Raw genomic sequence first — 24,682 nt, forward strand, 5'->3', positions numbered from 1 at the left:
CTAACCAATAACCTCCAGATTTTAGTCCTGGCAGGAGCATCAGCACTGGGGCACTGACTGTAGCCAACACTGAAACCTTCTGATGAAGGCAGAAAAAACCTGACATGTAGCAACAGAAGGGAGGGAAATATTTCTTCCCAGCTCCATGCTGACTCATATCAAGTATGTGATCCACCAAGACTCCTGGATCCTTTGCTACAGTGCTGCCATGCAGCCAGTTTTCACCCGTTTTGTATTTGTTTTTGATTCTTCTTCTTGAGTAGTAGCACCCTGCATGTCAGCGCCGAAGTTCATCTGGTTAGCTCCAGCCCAACTTTCCAATCTGTTACGATTCTTCTAAAATGCACACTTGTCCTTTGTGTTTGCAAGTCTTCCCAGTTTCACGTTGTCTGAACATTTGCTTGAGAAGCTTTCTATTCCAGCATTCAAATAGTTATTAAACAAAGCTGAACAGCACTGGGCCCAGGACAGGCCCCTCTGGGACTCCACTTGAAACTTCCCGCCATTCTGACATGGATCCATTTATAATTACTTTTTGTTTGTAGCTATTAGTCCAGTTGTCCATTCACCCTGTAACAGTGTTGTCTAGCATGCATTTCTTCAATTTGTTTATAAGAAGTTAATGTGGGGCTTTTAAGCCTTGCTGAAGTCCTGATATACTATATCTACAGAATTCCCCCTTCACATCCACCGAAGTAAAGATTAGCACAATTTGTTCAAGGTAAACCCATGCTGGCTGCCTGAGATCAGCCTTTTCTCCTCCAGATGCTTGCAAATGGACCTCCTTATGATATGCTCCAGTAATCTCTTGGGTAACATGGTAAGGCTAACTGAACTAGAGTTACCTAGGTCCACCTTTCTTTTTTCTAAGGCAAAAAGAGGCTCACTATGTCCTCTGGTACCTCACCCGTCTCCCACAACTTGGTAGATATTATTGCCAAGGGCTCTGAGATCTCCTCTGCCAGTTCCTTTAGTACCCTGGATGAAGCTCATCAGGGCCTCCTTACCGGAATTGATTCAGAATATTATGAACATTAGTGGATATTATAATCATGCTTTCACTGAATTACTAGGAAAAATGTTTTTGGTATTTTCACTAAAACCTCTCACAGATGGATGCGAAAGACAACCTGGAAGTTTTAAATAAGCAGGCAGTGGTACTTGTAATGAGTGACATGTGAAGTTACTATATGATTACATTGAGTGCCACAGTACAATCTTTTCTATTATTAATATATAGAGTATGCAAGTTATTTTTAAGAATAACCTATTATTAATACATGACATTTTAATGAGAAGACAGTATAAATATTTAAGAGATGCATCTGAATTGCTTCTTTCTTAAAAATAAGGAAGGTATGAAAACTTTTTTCCCCTCCTCTCTCTCAAAGGCATATCAAATATCAGAAATGTGAAGTCTGATCTTCCGTGGAAGATTTTGATGGATTTTATTCTTGTGAACTTTACCACCTTAAACAGAGTGAAGGATGTTAAACTTTTAACAGAGGTTTTAATTCAGAAAGTTTATTAAAATATAATTTCGACTAACTAAAAAAACAGGAGTTTTAAACAACCTGTCTAATAATAGGTTTCCCTCTCAATTATTCAATTTTAACTCTCTTGGCTCATGCAGCATTATCATAATTTTTTCAGTCGGTCTTCAACGCTAGATAGAACCTGTATTTCTTTTAAATTATGCGCACGCACGCACACACTTAAAAAAAAATACAAGTTCTATCTAGTATACACACACAGTATTATACAGTATGTATACACACATTATATAGAGAGTGTGTGTATACACACATATACATATATAGAATTTCAAAGAAATACAGGTTCTATCTAGTGTTTGTGTGTATGTATATTACACACAAATATAACAAATATAATTGTAAAAATATGCAACAGTCTTGCCTTTTTTATACACTGCAAAGAAATTTTAAAATGGCCTTGAACTTTTAAAAAATCCCTCTGGAGGCACTCTTAAGATAAAATTCAGATACAAAGAATAAGAATAAAATAAAGAAACAAAGATGATAAATGAATAGGCAGAGAGAAAGCTTCTAAACTTAAATACTGAACCTAATTTCTCAACGCATTTAATTCTATAGCTCAGATTGAGCCTAAATGTAAAATGAGAAAAGAAATTAGAAAGCTAACAAGCCCCTCGCCCCCAAAGTTACTTCAATTAAATTAGTGAGAAATGAATAAGAACTAAATCTGTGACCCCATAATTTTCTAGCAAGGTATTATCTGTCATGAAATTGGTAGCAAACGAAATGAAATCCCTCCATTCAGTTCTAATCTTCCTCCCTTGTGGATACTGCCGAGCGCTGCATTACAAGGGAGAAGATAATACGAGACTGATGGGAAAACTAGCAGAATTCCGCAATACCAAGTAACCAAACAATGTATCAAGATTCCATTGCTTTCAGACACACCATTAATTTATATGAGGAAGGGGAAAAGAATGGGAAAACCACATGTTTGCACTATATGTGATAACAATTTACCAAGTCAAGATTAAACTTTAGTCAGGTCTCATTTTACTATAATATTTGTGTTGTAATATCTTAGTTCATCTCTGAATACATACAAGTTTTCATGACTGGCAGAAAGTCAAAAATGATGCACAAGCAGCTGTACTAGAAACAAAAAATGCTTAATCCTTTTTCACTCAAATATATTTATTTTTTCACTCAAATATATTTAATTTTAAAAGAAATTTCCAAACAAGCTGTCGAAGGATGCTACTCTTAGTTTCTTTTACTTGTAACCAACTTACTCAGAGAGTCACTTATTGAAGTTTCCTGCATGATGAATGCAGTTCTAATAGTACTTTTGTAATTACTTATTTTAACTCCCACTTGACTTGTCGTCATATTGGTTATATTGTAACTTCATGAAATCATTGTGTTCAAATGCTTAAAACAATTGCAGTAACTTAAAATGCTAGTTTTCCTGAGTAACAAATATAAGACATGCCTTTTGGCCAAAACCTATATAACTTACCTATACAAAAGAAAACTTTACCAAAACTTTTACATAACTTTGGAATTTATTTGAAAATCTAGGCATACAAAATACAAGTCAAATTTTTAGGTTGGAAAAGGCAGTGCAATGTTCTGATACTTTGAACACAGAGGATGAAAATCCACTCATCACAGAAGGAAGCATGCTCTAAAGGGAAATGTCTGATTATATGTACCACTATATGGGAGCTAAAATAATGCAGATACTAGTCAGAGAAGCTTTTTCCATTTTTTCCTATATACTTCAGATCTCGAAGATGGAAACAGACATTGTCTGATTTCTCATTTGTGCTGCCTTAAACACTAAGATGGCACAAATGCTGAGCAAATAGGAGGCCTTACTCTTTGTTGGGCTACAACAGAAAAATCAGTGACGGAACCAAAACCAGTAATAGACTCTGATGCTTTACTACGGTGGATGTCTATCACCTTGTGGCATTTTATCAGCTCAGCCAGCTGGCTGGGTAGGGGAACACCCGGCGGTCTCCAAACAAATGGGCCAGAGTGGGGAAAGTGAAGAGATCATGTCACTCCTTGTTCAGCACCATCAGGGGCAGGACAAGGAGTGATGTGTGTTTTGACCAGTGAAGCAAATCAGGTGTGCCATGACCAGGGATCCTGGTTTTCCGTTTCCCATGAAAAAACAGAGAAAACATGGATTTTCTCTTTTAGAAGAGAAACCCACGGATTTCCCCCTTTTTGTGAAGAGCTCTGCAGGCTGGCAGAGCCCCAGCCTCCGGGAGCTGTTTGCAAAAGGGATGGGGAAACCAGGAGGGGGAAGGGCAGGGCCTGACACACACACTTACCAGAAGCTGCTTCAAGCTCACTCTTCTTGCTGGACGTAAATGGGGCTTGGGGGTCATGGGGCAGGGCTGAGGGGGAAGCCGATTAGGGGCTGAGGAGCAGGGAGGTTTGCAGCCAGCCAGGCACTCCAGTCCGGAGGGGGTTTGCAGCCTCTGAGTGCTCGGCTGGCTGGAAACCCCTACCGTTCCTGGCCAGCTGCAAAACTCCCCGCTCCCTCAGCCCCCAGCCAGCTTTGGCACTCCCTGGCTGGACACTCTGGGCGGGAGGGGGGATTTGCAGTTGGCGTGGAGCTGTGGGGTTTTCCAGCCAGCCAAGCACTCTGGCTGGGAGCAGGTAGGCTGCAATGCCCCTGCCAACTGGAGTGCCCGGCCAGATGCAACCCCTTAGTCACAAAGGCTGTGATTCCCACCCTGCTGCCCTCTCCCAGGCTCTCCAGAGTGCAGCGTGTGCGACTGGCGCGGCAGGGCACAGCAGGGCCACAAGCAAAAGTTGCCTGCCGCTGCAAGCTCCACACTTGCCGCTGCCCTGGCCACACTTCCTCTGTGTGTATGGGGGCAGTGCACATCCGCCCTGCCCCCACCCCCCACACAGATCTGGGGGGTGCAGATCCCCCCTGCTCCCCAGGAGTGCATGCTGCCACTAGGAGCTGGCTCTGCCCAAGCCTGCATTAGGCAGCAGAGGGACAGGGAGCCAGCTCATGCTCCTGCTGTAGCAGCTGCTGACTTCCACTGGGGGTAGGGGCATGCGGATCTGGTTCCTTGGCCCCATAACCCTGGCAGCTGGGGGCCCCCTCCAGCAAGGCTGGGGGGCAGGGGCTGTGGGTGGGGGGCAAAGGGCACAAGCAGGGATGGGGAATTGGGGGGGAGGGACACCAGCGGGGGGGGGGGGGGGCATTTAATTTTAACCACGGATTTTGGGATTTTTATCAGAGAATTTGCAATTTTTTAGCAGAGAATTTATGATTTTTTATCACAGAAAACCAGGATCCCTGGCCATGACATCACAGCACAGCTGAATCATTCCGTTTGATGACACCTATTTCTAGCCTTAAGAAACAAGTCAGAGCACAATTGGCACTACTGTTGCTGTGTGAGAAAAAGCCACTAAAAAAAAAAAGAATCAAGAGAATGACACACCCTTCCCATTGGGAAAGGTAAACCTCTCAGAAATAGGTGAACTCGTGGAAGACACTGGACGCCGAACCTTTCAATCCAGCAATTTTTGTGAGTTAAATTAAAATAACTCTCATAAATACACAAAATCCTAGCAGTGGATTTAGTACCATGTGGACTACTTTGTGTAAAATATTTGTTCTCTCTTTACCATAGTAGTATGAAAAATCAAGCCACTTTTCACAATGAATAACTGTAAACCATTTAAGTTTTAAAAATTAATTTTGCAGCATTGTAATTGCAAATGGCAAACCTTCAAGTTGATATCCCCATTTACAAACACAAGGGTCAGTAAAAATGTTTTTGTTTTATAAACATGTTTACCATTTAGATTTTAAAATGAAATTGGCTTGCTGAGATTCATAGCCATTAAGCTTTCTTGGACAGTGCTTAAACCGCAGAAATAAACTTCAGAGGCAATGAGAGATAGAAAACTCTTCTATAAGATCATTACGTGTTTTGCTCCAAGCTGTTTACTACCTATTGCTGTTAGGAATGGCCTTTTAGCACATCTATGGTGGCAAACATTTCTATATACTTAATACAAACTAGCACTTAAAATTTATGCCCTTCAAGGCACCATCTTAAAATAGCTCAACTGTTTTATCTGTCCCGCTAGGAAAGAACCAGCTAGTAACTACATAAATACATATCATGAAAAAATGGGTAGCACCAGAAGTCACATCTTTTGAATAAAAAATTTGGAGCATTTTATAACTTAATTATCTAGATACAGAGTAACAACTCCTTTGCCAGATTATTCCTGCACAACCTGATCAAACTGAGTGATTGATTTACAAATTAAACTGTGGTCTAATTTTGATTAGTATTGAGACAATCCACAACATGCTTAGTATATTTTCATTTAGAATTGTCTCAACATTTGAGTTTTAATCAGATGATCTGACAGCATCGCACACAAAAAAGATAAAAGGAGAAAATAATAATAATAAAATAACGACAACAACAACAACAATAAATAGAGAACCAGATATAAAATTATGGATCTCTCCCTAACAGTAGGAATACAGTTAACTTGCAAAATAACCTGCATTTGATTGATGCAAGCTTTAACAGATGTCTTACTGCTGGTTGGACATGACAGGGCATGTTTTATTGGTCTATTAATACATGCCTTCAGTGCTTTGTGAGGAAGAAGGGTGAGTGCAAATGGGCCAATAAAACATACCCTGGAGTACTTTAATATTTTTATCATGACTCTGAAACAAAAGAAAAACCCACATTTTAAAAAAATGGCTGGGAAAAAACAACACATCTCTTTTCATTACAAAAATAAGTTCAGAATGGGAAGAGTAGTTCATACTAGCCTGAATGATTAAAAGTAGAAAATGATATTATAGACCTATTATTTCTTCAATTTATGCTCCCCGCCATACCTTACACTTCAATATTTAGACAGAAGGCAGTGCAGATGGTACCTTATAGACTAATTCAGTCAGAGAGACATATGAACTTTGGTTCTCAACCTTTTTAGTCTCAAGAAAATCCTTAAATTTTTTTCAGAATTTAGGGGCACCCAGGTTGAGAAAGAACTACAATCTAGCTGGTGCCAAGTGATGGGCGCGTAGAGGAAGGTGGAAAGCCAGACCATCCCCTACTATGCCCTTTTTGTGACTATCTACCTTATCTCTAGTCTGTACCTGATGGGGCAAGCACTGCTCCTCCAAGGCTTCAAAGCTGGCAGATCAGAGCCACATGCCCCTCCCACCAGCCCTGGGAGCATAGGAAGGGGTGGGAAGGGATGGGAGACAAGTTGGGCTGAAAGGTACAGCCCTGCAGTCCCATGGCCACTGTCTGTCCATCTGTGCACACAGCACAGCACAGCACAGCACACTCCTGGGAGCCAGCACAGGAGCCGTCAGAGGGCAGGGAGCAGCTCGGGGCACTGCTTGTTTGTGCAATGCTAGGGTGCCTGGCACTGGGAGGGATGAGGAATGATCCCTTACCTCCTGGCATGGGGGCCAGGTGCTGCAGCACACCAAATGAAAATCAAAGAGGTAGTCTATAAGGTGCCACACTGCCCTGCCTTCTGCCTAACGTCAGCCTAACACAGCCAACCACTTCTCTCTGCTTCAGTATTTAGTTTCTCTTTGCAGCTGCTCTCAGATCCAATTCAAACATTTCTCTCGTTCTCTTCTTGTTCCACAACAGAGGCATATTAATAAATGCTTGAGTGTGGTGGGCCCTTGTTGCCCTGCTGGAAGGCAGGTTACTTTCAAATTCTACTCTGAAGCTAGTTGACCAATCTTTTTAAGTAAAACTCTGAAAAGCAAGCCAGGTGCTTATAATGCCCAGAGCTGAAAAGAAAAAATAATGCAACTTTCCCTTTAAATTTGTTCTTGTCAAAAAGGCCAGTGGCCAAATAAGAGAGTAAAATCGCTGCAGCCCAATTCTTCCCAGCCTCTCTGCTCCACAGGCAGATGAGCATCACTGAGCATTTATTTATCTTCACTTTAAAAGGTGTATTATCCAGAGCATTTAGGCTATGGACAGAAGTTGTACATAAATCGGCTGAAGTGATCATGAACCAGTATAAACCTGTAAAAGAACAGAAATTCAGTGCACTTAAATCTCTTTCCAAATGGCTGAAACTGGTTTAAGATAAAACTAGATGAATGTAGTAATCAGCCAAACTTAACTGATTTAGGTCAAACCGGTTTAAGGAACTTCTGTCCCAGATCCACTCCTGATTCAACTTAACTTACAGTCCTCCAGCATCCCAGGATGCTGTGCAGCCCTGGGTTGTGCTGTCTGCTCCAGTGGAGCAGGGATGGCCCACGCTCAGCTGTCAGCAGAGGCCTTTCCACCCCCAGAAACCAGGAGCTGGAGGGATTCCCCTAGCCTCACCCCTTCCTTGGGAGGGAGAAATCAGCCTGGCTGCCAGCTGGGCTGGGTGGAATAAAGCCCCACACTGTGGGCTGCCCCACCCATGCCAGGCACAGTCTGGTTGGGAGTTTGGATGGGAAGGGGGGAGGGGAAGCCACTTCCGCCCCCACTTGATCTTCAGCTGTCTTGCCCTTCAGCTGTCTTGCCAGCTGGGGAGAGGGCATGGCTGGGTGATCACCCTGGCTCCCAGCTCAGGTGGGGGGAGTAAAGCCCCCACTTCAGGCTCCACACTTCCCCGCCCCCATGCTGCGCACAGCTTGGCTGAGGGGCTTGGAATGCGGGGGAAGGGCCATTCCCGCCCCCGCCGCCCCACTCCCTCCTTAGCCAGCCAGCCAGGGAGGTGGCATGCCTGGGTCAGTGCCCTGGCTCCTGGCTCAAGCCAAGGGAGTAAAGCCCTCAATGTGGGCTTTCCCACAGTTGGGAGCCAGGGCAATCACCCAGCCAATGCTCCTCCCTGGCCAGCAGGCTGGCTGAGGGAGTGGGGGGAATGGCCCCCACTGCAGTCTCCCCCCTGCACTTGGCACAGCGAGCTTGGGGTCTGGAGCTGGGAGGAAGCAGGGGGCATTTTTTCCCCCCACACCCTCCTCAGCCAGCCATCCAGTCAAGGTAGACACGTGGCTTTATGATCTCCCCAACTCCCAGCTGCAAGGAAGCCCATAGTGGGGGCTTAACTCCCCCCGCCTGAGCCAGGAGCTGGCGCGATCACCTGGCCATGCTCCCTCCCCAGCTGACGGGCCAGCTGAGGAGGGCGTAGGGAGGAAAAATGGCCCCCACTGTGGGCTTTCCCCCTGTGCCCATCACAGCCCAAGTGGGGGTCCAGAGCTGGGGGGGAGGCATCCCCCCCACTCCCTCAGCCAGCCCCCAGGCCAAGGAGGGGGCACGGCCATGTTATTGGCCCAACTCCTGGCTCGGTGGGGGAGGTAAGTGGGGGGAAGAAGGGAAGTGAGGAGAAGAAATGCCCCACTGGGGGCTTCGCCCCTCCCCCAGCACTGGGGAGACCCTCGTTGGGGGTCCAGTGGTGGGGCATTTCCCCCCATGCCCCCTCCTTAGCTAGCTAGAGACTGAAGGAGTGGCGGGGGGAAGGGGAAGGGGGGAAATCGTTTATTTCCCAGCTCTCTGCAGTGGCCAGCAGACTGGGAGGTGTGCTCTAGCACCCCCTCAACTCCTGGTATAGACCCCTCTGGCTGCTTTTTGGGTTTGAAAAGTAAACATCAGTTCATTTTCTAATCAGTTTAATCTTCTAGGCAGTTTACAGAAACCTGCAGATATTGAATTAGTTAAGCCTTGGGCTTTTTGACTGTTTCTACTTAGTCTTAAAGAAAGACTACTCCCATTTTGATCAGCACAGTAGTCAAAGTTCAACAGGTAACAATGCCTGCCATGAAACCCCCCCCCTGTACTTTTAAGATGATGACTTAATCATTGTTCAGAACTCATATTTAAAAGTAATATTTTAATTTTTTCTTCTGGCTGTTAATAGACTACATTAGAAATTGTTAGAGGCTTACATAGCACTCCCATTCCGCTGCTAAAAATTATACTCCATCAAGCCAGTTCTTTCTAGCATGAGACCCTATATTCACCCTATTCTTAGACTGAGCAAAACAGTATGGTTTTCCTTTAAATAATTCCTGAATTTTCATTTTTGAAGCTAAGAACAAACTGGTAGGTAAATTACAAGTTGTAATTTTCCACAGCCTTGCTTGCATTGGCCTTAGACAAGTAACTTTACTTCTCTTTATCTTATTTTTCCCCTTTTATGAACTTGGTATAGTTCTGTTTCCTCTACTTTAGGAGGTGTAAAGTTTTTTCATTAATACCCGTCAAGTGCCTTGAGATATTAAAAATTCAGAAGATTCAGCATTCAGGAGAATCTTCATAATGGACAATGTTACTAACCAAAATCTGAGAAATACATACACTCACTATTATTAAAAAAAAAACCTCACACCAAAGTGTAACATTAGAAACTAGGTGTCATGGTAAATTAGCACATTACTCCTATCTCAGAAAACTTTAGTACATATTCTAGATTTGTTCACAGTATGTGCAAATGGAGCTATTAGGACGGGACCAGCAAATAATTTAGTATGTTGGCAACCACTGCTCAAGATATCCAGGACATGGATGCATGCAGAATGAGATTCTGACTTGGCAGAATGGCAAAAGGAAATTAGCAGCAATTCATAGATGTTAGGGTTGGAAGGGACCTCAATGGATCATCGAGTTTGACCCCCTGCCCTGGGCAGGAAAAAGTGCTGAGGTCATGTGACCCCAGCCAAGTGCTTGTCCAGTCTCTTTTTGAAGACCACCACCCTTGGAAGCCCATTCCAGATTCTGGCAACCCTAACCGTGAAGAAGTTATTTCTGATGTCCAGCCTAAATCTGCTCTCTTTCAGCTTGTGGCCCGTGTTCCTGGTTATTCCAAGGGATGCTCTGGTAAACAAAGCATCTCCTATTCCCTGCTGTGCCCCCACAAGTGAATCTGTATACTGCCACAAGATCCCCCTCAGCCTTCTCTTGATGTTATAACATAACAATGAACAAAACCTAATATGTCCCTCAATTGGTTGAGCAGGTCACAGAGGAATAAATAAGTCCCAAGCTTGTTTGATCTGGGTTTGACCAATGACGGCATATGACTAGGTTGGCAGAATTTTATTTTAATAGGTAAACACCGATTTCACCTCACACTCACAAACCAATGAAAAATTATTTCCACCATTAATAATCAAAGAAGAGCGGGAAGGACAGAAGGTAATGGCAGGCCAGAGTATAGATGGCTGTTCTGTTTAAAGAGGGAAGCAAGCTGGAAGGAGATAACAGGCTACTTCAGTCCCTACCCAAAGCCTGGGGTGGGGGGAGTATTCAAGGCAGACTGGAAGCAGGGGCCGTGGAGGAAGGCATGCAAAGCTGAGGCAGGGAGTTCCTGATGCCCGAGTGGGACAACTCAGCTGCAGAGAACTGGAGAGAGATTGTAAAAGGAGGCTAAGTAGAGAGGTTAATATAATATCTCAAGGCACTCAGCAAACATGACTGGTGAGACTGGTATGTGGACAGAAAGGCTCCAATTAGAAAGAATACACACTTTTTGGTGTTTTCTTGGTCTTTTTTTTTTTCCCCCATCCAGGGGGTGGAATATCTTTTTGTTGGTAATTTAAATGAATAAAAATTTAAATAAATGCTTAAAGATAAACACTGATTTTAGCCGTCAAAATTATTAAAAGAATAAAAATTTAATTCTGCCAAGTCCACATATGACCTATTAGAAGTTTAATCTTCAGGCACTATTTTAGTATGCTAATTTATATTAATTATATTTTAAATTATTTTTTTTAGTAAAGTAAAAATGACTTCTAAACCTTGCCAGACAGGACAAAATTATTCTTTTGCATATTTAACCAGACTAAGACAGGGGGACACTGTGCAGCTATCCTTGGTACACCTAACACTTGCCCCAGGATCTACACCTGTGAAGTGCTTTAGAAGTGTGGTAGCACACAAAGATTTCCAAGCCCTTCTGTGATGGGATGAATTCTTCTGTCATGGCCTGCAGCCCAGCATGTAGTCAAATGCAAGAGACTTGCTGCAAATGACAGACACCCAAAAAAACCCAAAACTTTTTCTAGTTCTGTAGAGGACATAATTAATCAGAAACATAGCAGAAATGCAAATGGAATCACAGCAAAGCAGCCCCATTGCTAAAAGCAACTGTAGGAAGTTTACCCCTTAAAAAGGCTGCTATTTTAAGGAAGTCATAGCTAAGACTTGGCAGCATATAGAAACCTGCCTAGCTTACAGGAAATAACATTTTAAAGTTTATTTCAAAGATTTGTATGAATTTAAAAAAAAAAAAAGCATGAGATTCCTTTTAAATAAAATTCTGAATATAGTGTCTATGAAAGCTTTGGCCAACCTGTGACTACATTTCTCTGGTTACCTGTTCCTTTATACTAGGTACAGCAGGCACAGACTTAGTGCACATTCCCCCCACACTCTCTCACTCACATGCCTCACTTAACAGAAAGGGATGAGAGAATAAGACAGCTTCTATTTGGCTGATGAACAGTTGCCAGCCCAGGTGCTTCTTGTGATTATAATTTAAGAGATCTAGACTTAGAGTAAAAGTAAGATAACTCATTTCAATTGCCACCAAACAGCAACATGGTCTTCATAACCCTGAATTCCATTTTAAATTTAACGCTTGCATATGAGAAGCTCTATAGCTCATTATCATTCTATAGCTCTATAGCTCATTATCCCCTAGTCATCTTGCCTCCTAAAAGATCAGTAATGTTTTAGGACTAGTGGGACAAATTAACAAAGCTTGGTCTAAAGGCAGACTGCTGCTTGCAACCCAGTACCCCCACAGATCCCTTTGCCACCAAACTGCTGCCAACATCCTAGCTTCCCAGGCTTGATAAAACTATTTCAAGGGCCAGATCTGGTCAGTGGATTTTGAGTCCTGCAGACCCCTGTCCTAAAGCGAACCTTTAAGATTTGTGTTTCTGGAATAGCATGGCCATCTGAGATGGTTTTCTTTAAAAAGTAGAAACAGCATAAGCTGTATGTAACTGCACACACCTGATTATCTCCCTAAAGCAAAATCATGCAATTAGGTGACTGAATTGGTAATAATAATGGAAACTTAAAAATGTTATTTTCCTATTATATACAATGTTAAGAGAGGATCATAGTAAACTGAGCTTTTCTTTTTTTTTTTTTTTTTTAACATCCTGTGGAAGCAAAAATCACTTTAGGAAGCATAGGGTATGGACAGGCATTAATTCAATGTACTACAAAGTGCATCAAAACCATGATACCATAGGGGTGTATAACAGGGGTAGGCTGGATACGGCTGTCATTGGACTCCATTTCCCAGCAGCCCCATGCATTTGTATGCATCTTTGGAAAACATGATAGTGAGGTAAAACACTTAAGAGACTGAATGACTTCCTTTGACCAGGTAAACCATTCTCTGTTGGTCTATGAAAGACTAACTTTTTGGAAAAAAGGGTCTAAAAATACAACTCCTAGCATCTCAGCACCGGGCATCCATACACCTCACCAAATAAACTTGTTATATCCAGGAGTAGTGAGGTCCTACTCTGAATTTTGGCTTCAGTGGTTTGCAAAAAACACAGATCATGATTTGCAAACCACACAAGCCATTTAGCTCAGTAGTGCCCAACATTTTTTGCCTTGTGGGTCAGTCGAGTGGTGCCAGGTTAGTCTGTGAGCCTAATCCAGTCCATAGATTGGATCTGTACATGGTACTGGCCCAGCTTGGGCCTAATTCAGCTGCTTGGAAACAGCTCAGCCAAGGCCCAATCCAACTACATGGGGTGGAGGTGGCTGGGACCCGATCCCTGCACACAGGGCTAGGGACCAATGCAGCAGCCTGATGCAGCCATGTGGGGGTTTGGAAATTTGCTGGTGGGGGACAGACAGCAATGTTAAGTGCCACCATCTCTCCATAACAAAATTTATGGACCTGCAGAGAGTCTTGTAGGTCAGTGCTTCTCAAAGTGGTGGTCCGTGGACCGGCCACTGGTCGCCAGTGTGCAGCGAGTTGCCAGGAAAGAAAGAAATATATTTTCAGAAGCATAACATTGATATGTCATAGCGCCAGAGTTTGTACATTCCAACACTCCAGGTGATGTCACGTCATGCGAGGTAAGGAAAGAGAAAGAAACAGCTGGTCGCGCATTTGTGTAGTGCTATTACACGCAGTTGCTACCACCGGCTGAACCAGGCACCAGTCCCTGGCCCGCTGGAAAAAAAATTGCCAGTCTGCCACATCAGATAGTTTGAGAAGCACTGCTGTAGGTCATATCTGGCCCACGGGGCAGGGGTTGAGCACCCCTGATCTAGCTGAATGAAAATCATTTTGTCAACTAACAAAACCTCTACATATATCCACCTGTATCCTCCAACTAACAGTTTACATAAGAACATAAGAAGTGGCATACCAGGTCAGACCAACTGTCCACAGAACCCGGTATTCTGCCTCCAACAGTGGCAGGAATGGATGCTTTAAAAGAAGAGCACTGATCCAGAGTGATCTATTCCCTATTCATTACTGCCCCTGGCATCCACTATTATTGGTTTAGAGATGCCAGAGGAAACATCTTCAGCCATTCTGTTCAACTTCAAACAGCTATACTTTTTAAAAAAAATCTTTAAATACTAAACAATGAATTTCTAGTCCACTACTTTCAATATCACTGGGGGGAGGGGGGGAGAGGGGAGGGGCTGCCAGAAGTGGGATGCAGGGGGTGCTACATGCACTCCCGCACACATACATGTGGCTGGGAAATACAGCCAGGCAGCCTGGAGAGCAACTGCCTGCAGGTAAGTTTATGGGGGAGTGGCTGGGGGGGTGCAGACTGAGGCCCCCACAGTGAGGGAGGGAGTGGCTGAGGATGCTGCCCAGCTAGGGCGGTACATGGGGCTGGGGTGGGGAGAGGTATGGAGCTGCAGGTGGCTTATCCAGGGGGCAGGGGAGCATGGGTGGCATGTGCCTCCCCGATTTGTGTGCAGGGTGGGGGCAGATGTGGGCTGCCTGCTGCAGGCTTGGGGCTCCCCACCATACTGCCTTGCCCCTGGGGGCCCCACACTGACTGTACCATCATGGTGAGGCACTCCCTGCCCACCCAGCTGTGGTAGCATGGAGTTGTTCCCCCTGCTGCTGCTGGGCAGGCAGGGGGTGTGTGGCTGGCACAGCGGGTGGTGGGGCAGGCAGACATATGTCCTGCCTTTCCCTTTTTTAAAGATTGTCATCCTACTAGTGTTACTGACTGAAGTGGGTCTCTGATGAAAGTGCCTTTGTTTTTATTAGTCAAAAAATCTTAAGATTCTAAAAACCTCCAATTCTAGAGATATGCATGCAATGTAGCAGAAATTAGGCACCGTGGTGAAGATATTGCTGAACCTTGCTAGGATTATAGTTATGCTTTAAACAACAGGAAAAAACACATAATGCTGTTTACTGTTGTCCTACATTTGTTTTAAAACTATCCGAATAAAGAGCAAGCACCTGAGATTCTTACCTCTAAGGTGGAATTTTCATAGTATATTCCTTGTACCAAGTCACCAATAGCACTTGATATGAGCTCCACAACCTGGAAAACAGGAGAAACACAAAAATCTTATATATCTAAAATTTTTTTAAAAGATATTTAAAAACTTACAACCGAAGTTACCAGAGTGCTTACAAGGCTCATGACAACGTCCCTTGCAAGATTGTGGCTTTGAAAGACTGTATCACCTACCAAAAGAGGAACTAGCCAAGTAGTTTTTTCCATCTAATGCGGAAGAAAACTGATCCTAGTTTCCATACTGGAACCTTAAGCCAGTACCTCATCCTTCCATCAAAGATTTAAGTTAATATAAACAAAAAAATCAATGTATATACACTTTTAAGAGAATGAACTAGAGTGTAGTCTGGCAAGGATATACACAGCACTGCTAAATCCCAGTTCATAACTGAGACAATACTTCTGGGATTTTTAGCTTAGTTTTGTTTTTTTACTGCCAAGTAGACACTTCACAATATCCCTCATTGGGAGCTGTTAAAATTCTAATCTTCATGGCTAATACAGAAAAGTCAGAATCTATAGAAAGCTAACCTTTAAAATGTGATCATTTGGTATTTGGGCATTCTGGGAATGCACTGTGGATGTATTTAGTGCATGGCCTGAGGGTCAGCTGTACATACACTGAACCCGTCTGCAACATGGGAATGTTTAAATCAGATTTATCAATCTGTATTATCTTCAGGGTTCAGACTCTTTATTTTATTCAAGTGAAGCCTAAAAATCTGAACTTGATCCAGAATGTAAAACAAGTAGTCCATGGTCTCACTACAACTACTGTACAATTTAGAGCTGTGTCCATGAACTATCTTAATTGGAACAAAATACTGGGATTTATTGTAAAATTAAATGCAGCTATTTCAAATAAGCACACCTTAAGGCTAGCCCTTTAGTTGTTCATCAAGTTCTAATTTCTTGAATGTTTAATTTCCTATACATATGATTCTATATCTGATTCCCCCACTTTGCTTCCTAAAATTCAGCCCAGCATTTATTGAATTAAAGGATTTGGTTTCAGTTTTTATCATTCTTGTAATTGAAGACATTAAACCAAATGATAAAGCCCCTAACAGAAAGGTATTTCTACATTTAGGCATACATTATTTGATAATAAAAACACATTCTTATGCTAGCTTTCACTTTACTGCAAACCTTTTTTACATGTGGGGTGTGTGTGTGTGTGTGTGTGTGTGTGTGTGTGTGTGTGTGTGTGTGTGTGTGTGTGTGTGTGTGTGTGTGTGTGCTTGCCCCCTCCTCCAGTACTTCAGAAACATTGCTGATTAAATAGTATGTTTTTTCTTGTGATGCATAGGGTTTAATTTGTAAGACCTACAAAAACATTCTCTCAAAAAAAAAAAAAAAAATCATGTTGCCCTTTAGGTAACCAGATATCTAAGAAATATTGTAGCAATATGAACTGCAGAGGAACTGAAAGGACAATGATCCTACAGTGTTACCAGATGTGTTGAGTTATTTAAGTGGGGAACAGAGAAAATGAAGAGCTTTTTTTGCAGGTATCAGATAAGCTCTATTCCCAAATCCAGGAGGATTGAGTATCGCCAATAGGTCTATGAAAGTCTGTAACCAAATGCTCAGCATCAGATTGTATTACAGTTTATACAAGCAACATCCCAAGATTCTTCTGATGGCTAGGACATATAATACAGATCAATCACTCACTAAAAAATGTTATGGTTTGTGAAACGGTCTGAGCTCAGAGACCTACAATGGTAATACGAAGAGGAATTTACAAAGACACTGAGTCCTATTCTAAATGTCAAAGTGATAGTATGAACTTTTAACAATGCATCTGGCTGTGGATAACCAGACCTTTTCCTCTCTCTCCTGAAATTCTAGACTGAGCAGGACCAAGTAAAAGATTCTGTTTGGGGTTTCTTCTTTCTGTCCTTTCTCTTCCCCCTCCCCCCCCCCCTTTTTTTTTTTTAAGTTTCTTTCTTTCTTTTTTTGCTTGAAAACTTCAAACTCCATTAGCAAATGGCAGTTTTACTGAATTAAGCAACTAATATAATCTCCATGAAAACATTTAGGAAAAAAACTGCTGTCTTCTTACAATTTATTTCTTCTCTCTAATGATGGGGGTGCAAAGTGATGTAACAGAATCTGTACATAAGCAAACCATTTAAACCAGTACTGTATGATATTAAGCTAAAAATACCAAATGCTGGTAATTTAGCTAAATGTTGCCTTCTTTCATTTCCAAGTCCTTAAGATACCCAGTTAAATACTTTTATTTTTAATGGTACAAGATGGCAAGGATGATAAATTACACTTTCAAAACTATGGTGGAATGCTTGCTTAAGAATCTGTTGCTTCAGCACACCTTGTTCTGCTTCACAAAAGAGTTCACATGTATAACATCAGTGGAGCTTTGGGCTGTGGGGAAAGCCATGGAAAAACTAGTACAGCTGTATATTTAACTCAGTAGCATAACTAGAGGTGGGCAACAGAGGAACATATCCCAGATTCCAAGTTAGGAGGAGTGCCAGAATCAACTTCCACTCCTGCAAACGCCTGCGCCCCAGCAGTATATCCATGCTGGCAATTCCAAAATAGTCCCTGGCTGCTGCTGCTACTTTTAAAAGCAATGGCTGGGGACTGTTTAGAAGTTTCCAGAATGGGTAAAACTGCTGCACCCCTTCCCCCCAGCCCGGAGGGTTTGTCTGGTGTGCTGACTCTGCTTGTTACACCACTGATCAAACTGAATCTCAGATGAAGAAAAAATCATTTGGGTTCAGTTGCATTTGAACTGTCAGACAAGAGCACGTAGAACTCAAGTGGCACTTTTGATTAGTAAAATCTCAAGAGGCTTACAAGTAAGGTAAATTTCATTAACCCCACTTTACAGATACAAAAAAACTTTATATAGAGAGGTAGCAGATCCTAATCAGCCTGTAAGGTCCTTCCACTTAAGCATTATGGGCAGCTTGCAGACATTTAAACAAACAAACAAACACCACACTTTACCAGAAGCAGCAGCACATTACTTGGACCTGGCTCAGCCAACATCTGTATAGACTGGGCGGTTCAGCGGGACTTTTAGACGCTTTTATCTAAAGCTGATTAAATCCCAGAAAAGTTCCACTGAAGCACCCGATCTATACAGACGTTGTGTGAGCCAGGTCCAACTAATGCGCTGCCTCTTGTGGGCATGCACTGGGCTTGGAATGGGAGCACATGGAATTTAAAGTGTCAGTTTTGTTTGTTTTTTTTAATGTTTGCAAGCAGCCACAATGGCTAAAATTTTAAGTGCCTAGATTTGTTGGCAGGGAAGAAAGTCTTGTTTTCTGGATGTTGAGGCCATTAAAAAACAGATTTTCTAATGAGAGCTGTCCAGCCAGTGGCCTGAAGGCAGCATCTAGCTCATGAGGGTTTACTGTTTGCCCCCCTGGGCTCCTCCCCAGCCAGCACTTGTCCTCTTGCTGTGATGGCTAGGGTCTCTAAGGCAGGGCAGCAATGCGGGAGGGGGCCCAGTGAGCCCAAGCAGTTTGTGGCCTGGGGCTCATGATGGTGCGTTGTGGAGCCCCCAGCTGCTCAGAAGTTGTACAATCCTGCTCTAATGTAAAATGCACAATATATTTATGCAAGAACTGAAATCCAGAATTCTCTAATATTCCCAAGACTGTCCTTCTCACAAGGCCAGACAAATTCCCTGTTGCTTGTTTTTCTACTGGTCCCATGAATGTTGCACTCTTTGTTGTCAATGGCCCAGTTTTATCAGGAGTGGTGTAAGTTCCTACATGCTTAGCCTGTAACCTAGTAGTTAAAGCACTCTGCTGAAGGGAAAGGTGCAGGTTTGAATTTTCTCAGGGCGAGATGGACCTAAAAATTAGGTCTCATTTTCTGGGCAGATGCTTTTGCCATTAGGTGAAAGGTGGCACCTCTTTCTGAGCTGTATGTGTACCTTCAGTGTCACGTACTTGCTAGGTACGCTCTGTCTGCCCAAACAGAACTGGGGTGTGAGATAGAGATTAAGTGGGTCCCTGTACCAATTTGAATTTCAACAAAATATATATGAAGTGTTTAGGTAGCTCGTTCAAGTAGTTTCTGAGCATGTGCATTAGCTCAAAGCTAGACACCTGCAAATCTTTTCAGGTCATAATGGAGGTACTTGATGCATCTAAATGGTTGTGTGCCCACTTAGCTGGCTAATGGGGTTTGCTTTTTATAACTTAGGTACCTAAATTCTACCCAGGTCCTGTCTAGACCCTTTAGAGACTGACTGGGATCTGTCCCAGAACAACTCAAAGGTCACACAGCAGGCCAATGGCAGAATGAAGAACAGAACAGAAATCAATTCCCACACCAATGCTTTTCACAAGATCACCCTGAATAGTTCTACTTGTTGACATCATTTTTAAGGGCCAGACTTACAAGAGAAAAAGTTGCATGTTAATTTAGGGGCCTATGACAAACCCTATCCCCTATCTTCATTTCAAGAGGTGGGAGCTCCATCATAGACAAGGTGATACATGGAGGGGCAGCAGTAGCTGTTTCAAAACTGTATGAACTCAAAGTGGCAAAACTTCTATATATGCAAAAAAGGAAGGAAACCATCACATTCAGGAACCAATAAATAGCCAAAATGAGAGACTTCAATTTATAATCTAACTCAGAAATTATTTTTTCAAAATAAAACTTTAGATTTAGAAATATTCCCACACTTAGAATTCCAATAAAAACCTCTTTCAACCAAACATGTCACTGCAGTTTTGAAATACAAATACCTCAGTATTAGAATATTATAAGTCAAGCTGCCTAAACAAAAATGAAAATCAGATTGATTTTGATCATCTAAAAACAAATGCAAAAAATAATATATATCCTAAAGCAGTAGCTCTCAACCTTGTTAGATTTGAGGCACCCCTGAAAAGACTCAAAGCTCCCGTTTTTTGAGTAGAGAAAAATAGAATAGATTTTCTGCTGCAAAGTATTCAGAAAGACCACAACTACAGATTTCTATTTGGAATTTCTGGGTTTATCTTGTGAATTATGTTTGTAAGCCTAACAGTGCTAACATGGTGTAGCACCCAGCAGCACCCTTGAAAGGATCTGAAGGCACCACAGGATGCCAAGACTCCCTGATTGAGGATCACTAGCAATATTCTTTAAATATTCTTAAAAATAGGAAGCCTGATATATATCCTCATCATATTGGGCATCGTTACATGTGCTCCGGGGTGGGGACACGGTGCTTTAATTAGAGCAGCTCTCAGGAGCCACTCTTAATTAGCATGCACACAGCATCGTGTATTCATCATCCCGCGCTTCAAAATAGCGGTGGGGGTGCTTTAACTAAAGCTTGTTCAATAAGCTTTAGTTAAATCATCCCCGCTGCCGTTTTGAAGCATGGGGGTGCTGAATACATGTGACACCATGGCTGCTGGAGTATGCTAATTAGCATGCTCCAACAGCCATGACTCTAATTAGAACATGTCTGAACAGGCATTGGGCATGTGTACAGGTGCCTACAAATTATGAAGTTTATTGCAGCAAGGTGCAGTATAAACATATCTATAGTACAGAATGACTATATGCACTGCTTAGTAACTAAAGTATGCCAAAAAAGCAGCAGCATTTAATAGTATCATGTTTCTTTATAATTTCAAATAACATATGGACGGTCAACATCAGGGATTCTTACGATAAGGGATGTGATACCTCTGTACATGACCCACCTGACGATGGTTCAGGGCATCTACATATAAGGATCTTCAGTACTGTATTTACCTTGATGGAAAAATTCCAAAAGAAAGATTTTTAATAATTTTCCTTAGTGATAAGCAGCAGTACCACCTTCCCTGCACCACCTCCACTTCTGTTGGGAAGACCATTTGGCCAGTTCCAGCAGGTCAACCAACTTCTTGGCAGCTATTAAGTACCGGTTCTTGACACAGGTTTGTGGAAGGGCCAACTAGGGGTAAAGCCACTTTGGACTTAGTGCTGACCAAAGGAGAGGACATGGTAGGCGACCTGAGGATTGGAGGTACTCTGGTCGACAGTGATCACGATCTGATTAGGTTCACCATCCCCTGAAAGTCTGGGAAGTCAGTCAGTAGAACTGAAGTCCTAGACTTCAGAAGGGCAGACCTTGGCAAACTCAGGAGTCTAGTTAGAGAGGCCCTCTGTGACCAGTGACTGGACGATTTGGGAGTTCAGGAATGGCAGTGCTTCCTCAAGGGGGCAATTCTCACTGCTCAAAAAGAGGCCATTCCCATGCAGTCAAAAAGCAGGAAAGGGGATAAGAGAACTGCTTGGCTCAGCAGGGATATTAGGGAACTATTTCAAAAGAAAAAAGAAGCATATAAGCAATGGAAAATGGTTCAGCAACCAGAGAGGAGTACACTTATATGGCTAGGATCTGCAGGTATGAGACACGGAAAGCCAAGGCAGTCATGGAGATCAAGCTGGCAACCAAAATTAAGGACAACAAAAAGTCCTTCTATAAGTACACAGGGAGCAAGAAAAATAAATCAAGCTCCATTGTGGGACCCCTACTGAATAGAGAGGGGCAGCCCACAGTTGATCCCCACAAAAAGGTGGAGCTCCTAAATACTTACTTCACATCAGTATTCCTGAAATCAGACGGGAGCTGTTCACCTGTTCAGAGGCCCAGGGATTATGGGGAAGACATCAGACCACATGAAATCAGCCCAAAACAGGTGAGGGTACTCTTAGAACATTTGGACATTTTCAAGTCTGCTGGGCCAGATGACCTGCATCCAAGAGCCTTGGAAGAACTGGCTGAGCTCATAGCAGGTCCTTTGGTGAAGCTGTTCAAAGAGTCATGGAACTCAGGAGTGGTCCCAAATGACTGGAAGAGGGCTAACGTGGTACCTATCTTTAAGAAAGGGAAGAGGGATGACCCTGCAAACTACAGAACTTTGATTCTGTTTCCCATGAGATACTTTCAATTAAATTGGAGGGTACTAGCCTAAACCAGTCTACAGTGAGATGGATAGATAACTGGCTCAGAGGCCAATCCCAGAGAGTTGTAATCGATGGGATGGACTCATCCTGGAGAGTCGTCTCCAGTAGTGTCCCCCAGGGATCAGTGCTTGGGCCTGTGCTCTTTAGCATCTCTATCAAGGACTTGGATGAGGGGGTGGAAAGCACCTTGTCCAAGTTTGCTGACAACACCAAACTATGCAGGGGAGGTACACAAACTAGATGGCAGAGAGTGAATCCAGACTGATTTGGACAAGCTGGGGAAAGGGGCCAAACAGAATAGGCTGCAGCTTAACAAAGGTAAGTGTCATGTGTTACACCTGGGGAGGAAGAATCATCAACACTCCTACAGCCTGGGAGGTACCACTCTAAGTAGCCCAACTGCAGAAAGGGATCTCAGAGTTGTAGTATTGACTTCAAAATGAACATGACACAAAGCTATGGGGAGATGACACAAAGTTATGGGGAGAAGTGGACATGCCGGAGGGCAGGGAACAGCTGCAAGCAGACTTGGACAGGTTGGACAAGTGGGCAGAAAACAACAGAATGCAGTTCAACAAGGAGAAATGCAAAGTGCTGCACCTAGGGAGGAAAAGTGTCCAGCACACCTACAGCCTAGGGAAATGATCTGCTGGGTGGCACGGAAGTGGAAAGGGATCTTGGAGTCCTAGTGGACTCCAAGATGAACGTGAGTCGGCAGTGTGACGAAGCCATCAGAAAAGCCAATGGCACTTTATCGTGCATCAGCAGATGCATGACGAATAGATTCAAGGAGGTGATACTTCCCCTCTATCGGGCGCTGGTCAGACCGCAGTTGGAGTACTGCGTGCAATTCTGGGCGCCGCACTTCAAGAGGGATGCGGATAACCTGGAGAGAGTGCAGAGAAGGGCCACTCGTATGGTTAAGGGCTTGCAGACCAAGCCCTACGAGGAGAGACTAGAGAACCTGGACCTATTCAGCCTCCGCAAGAGAAGGTTGAGAGATGACCTTGTGGCTGCCTATAAGTTCATCACGGGGGCACAGAAGGGAATTGGTGAGGTTTTATTCACCAAGGCGCCCCCGGGGGTTACAATAAATAATGGCCACAAGCTAGCAGAGAGCAGATTCAGATTGGACATTAGGAAGAACTTCTTCACAGTTCGAGTGGCCAAGGTCTGGAACGGGCTCCTAAGGGAGGTGGTGCTCTCCCCTACCCTGGGGGTCTTCAAGAGGAGGTTGGATAGGCATCTAGTTGGGGTCATCTAGACCCAGCACTCTTTCCTGCGTATGCAGGGGGTCGGACTCGATGATCTATTGAGGTCCCTTCCAACCCTAACATCTATGAATCTATGAGTCACCAATGTGATGAGGTAATAAGTAAAGCTAACCTCACTCTTTCTTGCATAAGTAGGTGCATCACACACAGGTCTAGGGAGGTGATACTTCCCCTCTATGCAGCGTTGGTTAAGCCGCAGCTGGAGTACTGCGTCCAGTTTTGGGTGCCACACTCCGGGAGGGATGTGGATGGCTTGGAGAGGGTTCAGAGGAGGGCCACCCATCTGGTTAAAGGCCTATAGAAAAAACCCTATGTGGACTGATTGGGAGACCTGAACCTCTTCAGCCTCCACAAGAGGAGGCTGAGAGGTGATCTTGTGGCTGCCTACAAACTTGTAATGGTGGGTCAGCAAGAAATAGGGGATACAATGTTTACCAGGGCGCCTGTTGGGGTAACTAGAAATAATGGCCACAAACTGGAAGAGAGCAAATTGAGATTGGACATCAAGAAAAAATTCTTTACAGTGAGGGTTGCCAAAATATGGAATACGATTCCAAGGGAGGTGGTGTTGACCCCTTCCTTGGAGGTGTTTAAAAGGAGATTGGACAGACACCTGGCTGGGGTCATCTGACCCCAGAACTCATTTCTGCCCAGGGCAGGGGGTCAGACTCAATGATCCAATAGGTCCCTTCCAACCTTAACATCTATGAAACTATAAGTTTGCAGAGGACATCAAGCTGTGGGGAAATGTGGGCACATCACACTTCCAGGATGACCTTAACAGACTGGTCCCATGAGCTGAACGGAATCAGATGAGGTTCAATAGGGACAAATGCCGGGTCCTTCATCTGGGTAGGAAGAACCTTCACCATAACTATACAATGGGTGATGGTCCACTGGCTGCCACTGCATCTGAACAGGATCCAGGGGTGATAATCAACCAGAAGATGAACATAAGCCTACAGTGCGATGAAGTCACCAGCAGGGCAAACATAACTCTAGCATACATCAGCTGATGTGTTGCAAATAGATCCAGGGAGGTGCTCCTCCCCCTCTATTTGGCAATGGTGAGGCTACAGCTGAAGTACTATGTCCAGTTCTGGGCACCCACATGATTAGGGGCCTGGAAGATAGGCCCTATCAGGAGAGACTCCAGGAACTGAGTCAGTTCAGTCCGAGTAAGAGAAGACAGAGGTAACTTGATAGCCACCTACAAGTATGTCAAGGGTGAACACCAAGATCTAAGGGAGCAACTTTTCAAGAAGGTACCCTTTGGGAGGATGAGGACCAATGGGCAAAAGCTAATGGAGGAAAAATTTAGGCTGGACATAAAGAAAAACTTATTTTCTGTAAGGGTAACTAGAATCTGAAACATATTCCAAGCAGAGGTGGTACAGTACCCATCCTTGGAGGTGTTCAAGAGGAGACTGGACAAGCATCTCACT

At 43.5% G+C, this 24,682-nt stretch overlaps 1 protein-coding gene across 3 annotated transcripts in view; it reads right to left on the minus strand.

Annotated features, from left to right (window-relative positions):
• PDSS2 (decaprenyl diphosphate synthase subunit 2) overlaps positions 1-24,682 on the minus strand; it is a 212,482-nt gene that overhangs the window by 32,007 nt on the left and 155,793 nt on the right. For all 3 annotated transcript variants that reach the window (XM_019499909.2, XM_019499908.2, XM_019499910.2), the window contains exon 4: positions 14,971-15,042. In XM_019499909.2, the coding sequence (XP_019355454.1) occupies positions 14,971-15,042 (72 nt within the window). The remainder of the gene's footprint in view (positions 1-14,970; positions 15,043-24,682) is intronic.

The sequence above is a fragment of the Alligator mississippiensis genome, chromosome 1, assembly GCF_030867095.1.
Source record: "Alligator mississippiensis isolate rAllMis1 chromosome 1, rAllMis1, whole genome shotgun sequence".
Taxonomy (NCBI): Eukaryota; Metazoa; Chordata; order Crocodylia; family Alligatoridae; genus Alligator; species Alligator mississippiensis.